Raw genomic sequence first — 13,061 nt, forward strand, 5'->3', positions numbered from 1 at the left:
AGCATCTCAACAAACTAAGTGACTAACAAAGAACTCTTTGATGCAGTATTCCATGCTAATCAATCCATTGCAAGCATCTTCATCTCTGCATAACTACTGCAATCTACATTCATTTGAACTTGTTTAATGGAGTCAAGTGTTGGTCTCCATATACCATATATACCTTGCACACTTCCTTCTGTTATCAGATTGATGAGTCGTTGATGCCTCAGAAGTAGTTGTGCCATAAATTTCTTTCCTCCCTGATTTGATCCAGTATCTTCTCATCTCATTAGATGCCTGATCTACCCATCAAATTTTCAGAATTCCTCTATAGCCCCAAACTTCAAGAGCTTTTATTCTGCTCTTGACTGAACTGTTTATCATTAAAATTTCACTTCATACAAGGATAGGCTATGCTCCACACAGATATCTTCAGAAAAGAGATCCTAACTCTTCCATTTATATTCATTGTTACAAAATAGACTTTTCTTATTATTGCCAGTCTGTATTTTATATCCTCTCTACTTGGGACATCATCTGTTATTGTTGCTTCCGAAATAGTAAAACTCATCTAGACCCAACTATTTTCAGGGTCTCATTTGCTAAACTAATTCACTCAGCAGTGCTCGATTTAATTCAGCTGATAGTTGCATTCTGTAGGTGGCTTCCCCTTTCATTTCTTTCCTCCAGTACATGTTCTCCTACTGTTGTTACTTCTCCTACTATTGAATTCCAGTCTCCGATCGCAGCTGAATTTTCTTATCCATTAACGATCAGAATTATATCCTCCCTCGTTATGTTAGAGAACTTAAAAACATGTCCAGCTTCAAAAAACAGTTAATGACGTATCTACTTAAGCAACAGTAATACCTTCCTCTGTACATGAATGCACTTCATCTCATTACTTCCCTCTTTCCCCCTCCTTAAATCTCCCTTCCCCAAAACTCGCTATACTAGTAAACATTTACTTTACACACCAAGATATCAATGTACATCTGCACAAATCTTCATTACTATTGCCAATTTTTCTCATGGTCATCATTATTATTTGATTTTTTTTACTGTTATTATTATTGCTTTTATCATAATCTGTATGTATCGCACCTGTTGTAAAAATACTGCCAGCATTTACTTTATTAGGTCTTAGTCTTTAGTCTTTAGTCTTTATTCATATTGTCACTAGAGTAATCTAATTTTCTTATTAAAACTATTGTCATGATGTAACTCTGATGTTTGAAATGCTGCATGTGTGGAACACTGGTCTGATGTAAGAGAGGTCCGGATGGCCCTAATCTGATCAGTCTAAATAAGTAAATAAATAAATATGTCATAGTACATTATTTCAATCTCATCTCTACCCATGCAACTAGTAACCATATAAATTTGTTCTACTGAGGATGTTGAGTCTATCTTGGCTATGATAGTTTTGTGTTCTATTCCTTTTATTGTTAGTGTAATTTTTTGGCTGCTTGTGATGCAATTAAATCTGTGAGTAGAGGTGTTGGGCATAAGGGAAAACAACCACAGCCGTACAGCAGAATGATGGTCGCAGGAGATAGAAGTGGCAGTTGAAGAAAAGAGAAACACATTCAACTGGTGGCTGAATGATAAATTGGAAGTAATAAAACCATTTACAAGGAAAAGAAGAATGAAGTGATTAAAAAAAGATAGCAAAGAATGGAGCATGGAAAAGGATATGTGCCAGTGTCAGTAGCAAACTGGGATTTGGGAGAGTGAAGCAAGTGTGGTCAGTATTAAAAGGACTTCGACGAGAGACAAAAGGCAAAACCAATCTTCAGCTGATAACACACCAAAAGAATGGGAAGAATATTTCTGGAAATTATTGAATGAGGGTAGAGAAGAGTATGCCTAGGAAGGAACAGTGGAAGAAAAGGAGCAGGAAGGGCAGGACATCAAAGTTTTAGAAACCGAGGTGAGTAAGGTATTAAGAAAAGTGAAGAATGGTAAATCGCCTTTACCAGGCAGTATCAATATGGAGCTCTTAAAATATGGTGGTGACAAAATCATGAAACTAATAACACAGTTATTCAACACAATGTTACATGGAGATTCAATACCCAAGGAAGTAAAGCTGGGCTATATTAATACTATATTTAAGAAAGGGGATTGCAGAAGCTGCTCGAACTACAGAGGAATTTGTGTTATAAACACATTAATGAGAATTTTTGGGAAAATAATTAAAAAAGAAGCTGGAAATAAATTTTAAAATCCAGGAAGAACAATGTGATTTCACAGCTGGTAGATCATGCGTAGACCATATTGTCACATTACAAAAGAGCTTAGGGAAACGGAGAGAAAATAAAAAAAAAATCAGGATTAATCGTCATAGATTTAGTAAAAGCATATGATACAGTCCCAAGAAAACTATTTTGGAGAGCATTACATTTGACAAACATAAAGGGTCCTTTAAAGTAATAAAAGAAATATATAAAGATAACATAAATCAAATGAAAACTGGTAGTACACTTTCACAGAAATGTAGAACAAACAAGTGTCTGTTATGAGGCTGCCCCATGTCACCAACATTATTTAAAATCTATATAGATATCAGTCGTAAGATATGGTCTCGTAAATGCAATAGGTTGGGACTAGAAATGAAAGATGGCATTTATTTACATCAACTGCTATTTGCTGATGATCAAATAGTTATAGCACGAGATTGGGAGGATGCAAATTATATGTGTAACCAAGCAGCAATGGAATACAGAAACTGGGGATTGAAGATTAATTACCAGAAAACAGAATATCTCACTAATGATCCAGATGACTCATACATAGAGGGAAAGAAAATTAAGAAGGTGAATACTTTCTGTTATTTGGGATCCATTTTAGAGTTGCAGGGAAAATCAGAGGTAGAAATTAATAAAAGAATTAGCAGTGGAAGGAAAGTCATTGGGATGCCCTACTCAATCTTATGAAGCAGAAATATAATAAATCGAACCAAAAGAATCACATATAAATTAATACTAGAGGTCATAGTTATGTGTGGAGTGGAGACTTAGATTACAAATCTGAAACACCTAAGAAAACTGCAAGCAGTAGAAACGGACTTCTTTAGAAGATTAGCAAGAATTTCTAGAAAAGAGGGAGTAAGAAGTGATGTAATAGTAAAAAGAATGGAAGTAAGAGAAAGAATACATGATGTGATGGATAAAAGGAAGTTACAATGGTACAGCCATGTAAGGAGAATGGAGGAAGCCAGAATTCCGAAAATGATCCTGGAATGGGAACCAGAAGGGAAGAAGAGGAGAGGACGTCCTATAACCACCTGGCTCCAAAACATACAATTAACACTGAGAAGACTTGGCACATAGGATGAAGATACACAAGATTGAAGCACGTGGAGGGACATCCTGAGGAGATAAATAAAGATCTTTGTGAAATATGTAATAATTTCAGGTATTTGTTATGTTGGAGAAAAACCTTTGTATAGAGGAAAATCTCAATAAATAAAAAGAGTTGTTAGTGTAATTTTTTGACTGGGTGTAATGTAATTAAATTTATGACTAGCTACAATTTTGTGTAGATCAAAAACAGAAGTGTAAAATATGCTGAGAGAGGCTCAGAAGACACATATAAATATTTCATTTAGCCTCAGAAGGGGGTATGTATAATTCTTGTAAACTTCATCTAACTTTATGTATTTCTAGTTGTAATTTGTGTCAATTGATGGAATAAGGGTGATTCTTTCCTTCCTCTCTTAGTTTTTAAACATTTGCAGCTGTTCTATGAATAAATAAATGTAATCATTTAGCTTATTTTTACATTTCTTATTAGATTAGAAAGTGAGAATCAGCGATTACAAGCAGACAGATCCCATGAGATATATGTTGTTCAGTTGGAGGCACTCGAAAAGTCTATATTGCAGTACAAAACTGATCTACAACGAGCAGAACAAATATCAAAACAACAGGCAGTGCAGGCAGAAGCCACAGCAAAACAGCAGTCTTCTGTTATACGTGATCTACAAGAAAAATTAGACAAAGTAAGTACTGTTCTTTTTATACATGTTACTGCTGTGGATGTCATCCACAAAGTAAGCCATAATGCAGTATGGAATAAAAACATACAAATATTTTAATGTATGCAGTAATTTTAGTACCTAGAAAGAAAAGACACATGAAGTAAAATTTGGAGTATGTGTAGAACAGTGTACCAAAAACATGTGAGGAGATCTCAGTGCTTTCTCTTGCATGACCAGAAATGTCAGTGGTATGCCAAGCTCAGTCTAAGGAAAGTAGTAAAATTGCAACCACAAAAACTGCTACTAGTGTTCCTCAACAACACGAAAGCTGCAAAGATGGCTGACTTTTGGTACTTGGGTAATGGGTTGCCATATGATATTATTTTGGCTCCCACACTAGGTGCTGCTGGAACGAAAATTAATACCTCAAAAATATACATACACACAGAATATAAAAGTATACTTTATGAGGGTAGGAGAGGTGGTGGGCCACGGCATTGCTGAAGGAACCATCTCAGCATTTTTCTAAAATTATTTAGGAAAATTATGAAAACCTTAATCAGGATGGCCGCACAGAACAAGCCCCATTCCCGAATATAAGATTGGTGTCTTAACAACTGCAAGACATGCTGATGGCAGTCTTTTTGCCAGCATCTTAGTGTCCATTCCATGTTAATTGACAATGTTCATCTGCAGAAACTGTGTGCTTGTTACACGATCTACAGATTTATCATTTACTTTTAATTCAACATTTATGTTCCCTCTTTATGCTGAAGTGTGAACTGTTTGTTTTCCTCGTGTTCAGTTTTAATCTATTATGCCTACGTACTGTCCAATTGTAAACATCTTTGAGAGTTTCATTTGCTTCTTCTAATAGGAATTCTGGTGTTTCATCACTGATTTTGATTTGCTGTTATAAGCAAAGAGAATTGTCTATATAACAAGACCAGGTAGACCTTATGTACTGACAGAGTAGGACCGTTGAACTTTGTTAACGGTGGTTGTAAAAATTGCATGAAATCAGCAGAGCAAATCAGTTGTAAGTTTCCAAGGGCTACAAGCGGTTCAGCTACCACAGTGACTGTGGATAGGGAGTTAAAAAGAATGGGGTACAGTGGTCGCATAGATCCTCTTAAACCACACATTTCATTGGTAAGCTTAATGGTGCTTGAGGTGGTGTAAAGAGTGGATGTTTATACCCTTTGTCAACCTCGTGGACAGGCTTGGGTTGGGCAAATATGTAAAGGTGTTTTTTGTGGTTAGGGCATGCTCCCCTTACTGCACTTGAGAAAGCACTAAATGTGGAAGGGTAGGAATACCTTTGACAGCCTTGTGTACTACTTAACAGAGGAACATTTTGTGGACTATGATTGATTGTACCAGCATGAAACTGTGCCCTATCATAAAACAGCATCTGTGAGGCAATGACTTGTGGGCAGTAACATTTTTGTGATGGACTAGTTAGCCTGCCCAGAGTCCCAACTGAATTCAGTGGAACACTTTTGGGATGAGTTGTTGTCTACTTTGCTCCAGACCCCAACGTCATCACTACTCCAGAATGAGATTTTCACTCTGCAGCGGAGTGTGCGCTGGTATGAAACTTCCTGGCCGATTAAAACTGTGTGCCAGACCGAGACTCGAACTCGGGACCTTTGCCTTTCGCGGGCAAGTGCACTTGCACTTCGAGTCTCAGTCCGGCACACAGTTTTAATCTGCCAGGAAGTTTCGTCATCACTACTGTCGCTGGTTTCAGCTCTTGTGGAAGAATGGGTTACCATTTCTCCACAGACATTCGGACACGTCATTGAATATGTCCCCAGCAGAATTCAAGCCATTAAAGAGACAAATTGTGGACACACCTCATCTTTATATTTGTGTCTGGATACTGTTGATCAGATAATATGTATGCTTCTCGCCTGACAATCCTTTTACTAAAATTTTACCATCAACAAATGTGTAAACTATCTCTACTGTCTACACCCTATTTTCCAAATAAGATTGGCACCACTTCTTGCTTTTGTATTTTTTAGTCAGCAATGTTAAATATATTGGACAAGTCTACAAATATGACTAACACAGCCATCCTTGTGAAGAGCTTCAAGTACTACTTTTGTGAGCTCTGTAATGGCCAATAGTGTACTTTTCCCACTTCAGAAACCAAATTGTGCCAAGTTAAAAATATTGTGCAACTTGTATAACTTATTAGTCTTTCCTTCATGATTGATTCAATTATTTTTGAGAATGAAAGCAGCAGTGAAACTGGTCAGTAGTTTTCAAACTCTCCGCACTACTTTTCCTTGGTAATGACGCAGCTCATACGTTTTAGATTCACTTGAACTGAAGGACTGGTTTATTATGTTTGTTAATAGGGCTTGTATGCACTCTATGCATGCCTCTAGAACAGAAACAGGAGCCTCACATAAACCTGCTGATTTCTTATTTTTTAATTTCTGTGGTGTTTTCCTGACTTCAAACTACATTGTGGGAAACATCATTGTGCGTAATACATATGTTTTAAGAATATTTCCTTGCCAACTTCTCCACAATAACAGAGAAATAGCCATTTACAAAATTTGCCAGTTCTTGAGGATTTTGTATTATTCTGTCCCCTTCTTCGATTTGCATGTTATTATACTTTCTTGCCTTTTGCAGTTTCTTGTTTTTGAGATCCCATGCTACTAAACTTTCATTTCCAGCATTATATATTTGTTTGTTTTTGACTGACTTTTTTGCAGCAAGCAGTACCATCTTGTAAATTTTTATACCTCTGATAGTAATGTAGGAACTGAAAATTATTGTTAATCTTTTATGAAGAACTGGGAAATATAAGGACTGGAAGGACTTTCTGATACTTGCGGTCATCCATCTATTTTCCTTGGATGCTGCTGCAGAAGTGGCTACTTTTGGAAATGTCCCCTAAAAAATTATTTTAAACATTGTGCAGAGTTTATAGATCATAGAATCTGTATTGTGTTCCATATAAACTTTATCCCAGATTTGATTTGTCAATGCCCTAGAAAAAAATATGTATTTTCCATTCTGAGAAGTTCCTTTTATAGACCTGCAGTTTTGCAGATCTACAAAAAGGCGAAGATCTCTAACAAGTATTTTACAATTTTAGGTGCCGATATCTGTAAGCACATGGCCTAAGGATGACGCTGGACTCTTTTATACCATAATGGCCATATTTTCCACTTGTGCCACACCTAAAGTGCCCAAAATATTTAAGAAATTATTTCTAATTCCACGCTCAACAGCTATGTTAATATTCATGTCTCCACATATTACGATGTTAGTTTTGGTGACTGGGACTTTTTCAGGACCTCAGTTAATTTGTTAAAGAAAGTGTCCACATTACTGCTAGCTGAGCAATACACACCCAGAGTAAATAACTTCCTATGATGGTGTAGCTTTATTGGTTCAGTGGCTACTAATTCAGATGTTTATTTACTCTAATTGTGGTTAGATCTTATCTAGCTTTGTCATGTGTGTAACCTCTGATACAAGTACTTGGTCCCCCATTCTTTAATGCAGTTCTAAAGTAGCAACTTGCATATCCAGATAATGATATCACAACACACTGTATTTCATTTTCTCTGCACCAGTGCTCTGTAATGCACACTGTGCTGTTCCAAGACTGTAAGTCAACTTCAAGCTGGTGTACTTTATTTTCAATTGATTTATTTTAATTTTGCTGAATAATAGATAATGCTGAGAAAATTTGAGTGGTATTTGTGCACTTCATTGTAGTACATTCTATCTTCTGTTTACATAATGAAGAAATCTCTAAACTGATTGAGAGGGGAACCTGGTGTCATGTTTCAATGTAAAAAGGCCTAATCCTCCTAGCCATGACAATAGGTTTCTGACCACATGTGGCCCCACACCCACCTGGTATACCCTCACCAGTTAATGTCATCAAACTCTCTTTCCCAGTCCTGTAGAGGTGCAGAATATGTTTAGTGTAATGTAATTCAAGTTCGATTCTGTTGTCTGTGAGCTGGACTTGTGATGCAGTCATCATTGCATTGATTTTCATTGTCCAGAAATGACAAATGCCTAATACTGCATTGGGCACATGAATGCTGTCATTGACATGCTGAATGACAAAATTCTAACTTTTCAGTCAAGTACAACTCTGATAGATCCTAGAGTAAAGGCTGCATATAGGTTAAGTGCTGCTAAGTGACAACTCTCTGCAGAATTACTTAATTTGTTAGTAAAGCAGGTAAACACCAAGGATAGTGGATTGGGACTTCATTGGTTTCAATAATCAATCGTGGCCTCTGTGTATCGAATGTAGTCTGATCAGGTACACCAGAAAGATTGTAGAGCTTGAGTTATTGCCTCTCATGTAGACAACTCCTCTTATGATGACACTGTCCAATGGCATTTGGGAGGCATAGATTGTGCAAGCCATCTTTGAAGTGTAAGGGGTCACACTGCTTCTCAAACTGCTCATTCATCTGGCATATTGACCATTGAGCATATTTTCATCTTGGTTGGTTGGCAACATATTATAGGAGTCCTCCACCAACCATTGTTGATGCTTTATTCAAACCGTACACAACTCCAAACATCAGAGATATTACACAGTGCCATAGTCTAAAACATGTGAGAGTACAATAAAAGACTACTGAATTCATACTGACAAGAAGTCAGTCTGCAAGCAAACATTAACAGTTTGTAAAACTAAGGTAGTAGCTAAGGTTGTGTTTGCAGTAAACTGTAATGTGATAGTTAGCATTCATTATGCATTATCATACATGTGGAGGTCCGAAGTACTGGTTAGTCGCAAAGGGAGGATGCGGTTTCAGTATGGACATCTCAGTCTACCCACTGATAATGTTCACCATAAATGCATCAACATGCCAGGGAACAATTGTTTAATGGGGCCCAGCCACCTTCCACATGATAAAATTCACAATCTGGGACTGCCATGCTCTTTCTGATGCCATTTGTGGGTTACTATAGCTGATGCAGGTGTTCAGTGGATTACTTTCTCCAAAGGTACTACCTCAGTTACTGTTGCCACCTGTGCATGGCCAGAATGTCAAAGGTACAAGGTTCTGATAGGACACAAAGTGACTGCCCAAAGGATACACCCAGTACTGAGAGTAGAGGGAGAACTTATGTCAGCTTTGAAGACAGCACTCAGTGTCCTGGAATTCAAGCAGGTTTATACCTGAGTTGGTACCATAGCAAGTTCTGCAGATGTCAGCACTGTATGGCCAACTACATGCTAGAGGTGTGACTTCATAGATTCCTCTTCTGCTTTCCATAGTCCACTGAAGTAGGGGTGCTTGATGGTGTAAAATATTTCAGTTGTTTATCTTTGAGGTTGATAAGTTCACCACACTCTTAACTGTAAAGTCATTGTAGTTTGAAACTTCCTGGCAGATTAAAATTGTGTGCCAGACTGAGACTCAAACTTGGGACCTTTGCCTTTCGCGGGCAAGTGCTCTGTGGTAGAGCACTTGCCCGCGAAAGGCAAAGGTCCCGAGTTTGAGTCTCTGTCCGGCACACAGTTTTAATCTGCCAGGAACTTCCATATCAGCGCACACTCTGCTGCAGAGTGAAAATCTCATTCTGGAATCGTTGTAGTTTGTTATGGGCAGATAAAAGTGTAATTCCTTTGTCACTGTCTGTGGGAGTACATTTTCCTTTTCTCTCAACAAATCTGAGGGCAGACTAAATCTCTAGCTAGGTAAGTGGATGGCTTTGGTTGCCATTCATATGATTAGAGTAATTGTCATCAGCCTAATTCAGTCTTTTGCAATTCTTTATAGGAATGTGTCCTACGTATATGGTTCCACAATGCTGGAAGGAGTGACATGTGTGTAACATATATACTGGAAGTTTATGCATAATTTGAACCACAGCTTGTGACATTAGCCTGAAACATTTTAAACGTCTTAATATCTATCACTTCCATGTTGTCTTCTGAATTAAAATTTTCTTCACAGCACAGCTAGTAACAGTTGTGACATTCCTTGCTCATCCAAGATGAGATTCTGTAACTGATGGTTAACTTACCCCCCCCCCCCCATTCACAAAATACCCTCTGCACCAACGAAAAGATGCAAATTCTTTAATTTCCTGTTGTGCAGAATACAGGAACTGACTTTCAACAACACAATAGTATTGCCATATTCATTGTGTTGTTCAGTGAAAAATGTCCTTCTGTGATAACATTTTGACAGTCACATGGAGTGATCGATCTCATTATCCTGATTCTGTGTTTAATTTAGGGTTATTAGCAAACCAACATTCTATTTAAATTTTTTTTGAGTGATAAATCTGTATGTAGCAATTTGTCATCAAATTTAATGGCTGACATAGATGAACTTACCACTGCTTGCGGCACCTCATTGGTACTGTGCTATGAGTGAAGGAAGCAGCTTACTCCAGAGGAGCACCAAATAGTTACCAAACCTGCGCTAGGTGTGGTAAAAGTGACAGAGTGCAGATGCTACTCCCATTCAAATGTGATACCATGATAAAGATGAGTGATGCAGATGGAACTAGAGGGTAGTTAAACTGCTGAAACTGTTTGGATTCTGGAAGGTCTCATGATTAGGTGAAATTAGTTTGACATTCATTATTAGATTTCCTAGGTAATAGTGTGAAATTGAAATTGTAGTTTTGTGCAGATATTTTGAGCAGATAACTTGTAACCAGTTTCTGGGACAGAGCATGGGTAAACAGCTACAAAAAGCACAGCTTACCCACAGTAGTACCACATAGTATTATTTACAGAGTCTACCTGTAGCAGAATTCTGACTTTGAATGTCATCTTCTCAATTTAAACTAGAAATGATTATCATAACACCAGTGAAGTGAAACACAAGTTGCACTCGTTTAACATCCTAAAATATATATGTAGAAATAGCCAGGTGGTTGTAGTTTTTCTATACAGATGGAATACTTTTGATACTGTATAGTGTTGATTATAACTAAAGACAGACTTATCCACATGAGGTGTATAATCAGATCTGCTAGTATACTGAGGACTTTCTTACTCCCAAAATGCAACACGTGTTCTTGGTTAGTCATGTACTGGGAGAAAAGATATTTCTTGAATGCAGCAGTGATGTATGTTATGTCAGTATTATTTATTTTATAGATTAATCACTTGATTATTATTGCAAAACCTATATCTTCACATATGACACAATTTTCTTGAGTGACTATTAACCTGCTGAAAGAGTTAGCAGCTGACTGTAAAAGTAGAAAAATATGAGCATAATCACTTCCAGAATTGTGAAAATGTATATGCCCTTGCTTACATCATGGGTGTGATAGTTTGGATTCATAGTGCTATGCAAAACCTGAGAATAACATGCGGATATGAAGCAGTCAGTGGTCTTATGACAACATCAGTGAGCTCGTGTTGTCAGTGGCCTTATAACACCATTAGAATTGCCCTGAGAAAGGCTGCTTCAATATGGCTGAAATGTTGGTTATTTTAGTTGTTTAAGAATTTTATAAGATGATGTGGCATTACACCCAGAAGAATTTTAATGAGATGTGTCATGATGAGTATATTATTCCTCCCATTGTCTCATCAATCTTTTTAACCCATTCCTAACTCAGCGTTGATGATCATCAACTGCAATTTGTCAGTATTGTTGGGGTGAAAATTCCAGCTACCTACATACACTTAATTTAGGATCTGTGGCATGCAAACAACTGTGTGAGAAAATGATGCAGTGTTTGTTCTTGTGCTCTGCATGCCAGATAATGGAATGTTCCAATAATATCATGACAACATTTCCGATCATCTCACAGGACACACAGCAAAAAATTTTTTCACTCTTCATCTTATTCTGTGATTAACAGCTGATGTATACTTAACAGATAGGCTTATGGTAAAGTAAATAGGAGGCTTTAGTTCATTTGTAATGCGACACGTCCACCTGAAAGATTCATACCCACAGCGTGTGTGATGTAATGTCTGCAGTGGGTAATCACTGGGGAAACTACTAACTTCTATGCAACTCTGAACCTGGTCTAGCTGACTATGCTATCATCTGTTTATTGTATTAACTATCAACCACATTCAACTCTCATTATAAATTGGTATCAGTTTGTTTGGCAGTAAATAAGTCATCATTGAACTATTATAATGAAAGGGAGATTCTTCTATATGATTTTTCAGTTATTTATGCAGCAGCAATTTATCAGTATTCACTGCTGGATAGAGGCCTGCTCTAGGCTTTTGCTGAATTATTATCTTAAGCTTTACACATCCATGATTCTCCTGTATGTTTTAAAATGTCATAAATTACCTGCCAAGAGGTCATGATCGCAGTACTTTCTTATCTCCTGGTATCCAGCAAATAAACAGTTTACCATCCATTCACTTGGTACCATCCATTCACTGTCTTGCCCACCTTTGTTTTCATTTTTATTACAGACATAATCACATCTTCCACTCCAGTCTATGTTCTGACCCATTCGTCCATTTCTTTGGCTCCCTTAGTAATCCCGAACATGCATTTCTCCAGTACTTGCTGAATATTTGTGATTTTTCAGATTGGTTTTACATTGAAAGTTATAAATAGACAAGCCTGCCTGGCTAGCTGCGTGGTCTAACGCGTTCCTTCCCAAGTGGGAAGGTGTGCCAGTCCCTGGCACGAATCTGCCCGGCAGGTTAGTGTCGAGGTCCAGTGTGCCGGCTAGGCTGTGGATGGTTTTTAAGGTGGTTTCCCATCTGCCTCAGTGAATGCAGGCTGGTTCCACTTATTCCGCCTGAGTTACACTATGTTGGCAATTGACACGCAAACCCTGTCTTTACATATGTGTACACCATAATTACTCTACCACACAAACATTTGGGGTTACACTTGTGTGGTATGAGATGTTCCCAGGGGGGTCCACTGGGGGCCGAACTGCACAATAACCCTGCGTTCGGTGTGGGGAGGCAGTAGGGTGAGTGGACTGCTGTAGCCTGTTGTGGGGTTGTGAACTACTGAGGGCTACGACGGGGATGAAGCATATCTGTTGTTTTTAGGTCCCTGGTTCAAATACACAATACATGATATAAATAGAGAACTATACTTTTCAGCCTCGATGACTTGCTAAGAAGCTG

The 13,061-nt window shown here is 37.8% G+C and overlaps 1 protein-coding gene across 2 annotated transcripts in view; it reads left to right on the forward strand.

Annotated features, from left to right (window-relative positions):
• Positions 1-13,061, forward strand: part of LOC124619499 (coiled-coil domain-containing protein 186-like) — a 220,958-nt gene that overhangs the window by 2,545 nt on the left and 205,352 nt on the right. For both annotated transcript variants that reach the window (XM_047145918.1, XM_047145919.1), the window contains exon 2: positions 3,781-3,988. In XM_047145918.1, the coding sequence (XP_047001874.1) occupies positions 3,781-3,988 (208 nt within the window). The remainder of the gene's footprint in view (positions 1-3,780; positions 3,989-13,061) is intronic.

This window comes from Schistocerca americana, chromosome 6, assembly GCF_021461395.2.
Source record: "Schistocerca americana isolate TAMUIC-IGC-003095 chromosome 6, iqSchAmer2.1, whole genome shotgun sequence".
Lineage (NCBI taxonomy): Eukaryota > Metazoa > Arthropoda > Insecta > Orthoptera > Acrididae > Schistocerca > Schistocerca americana.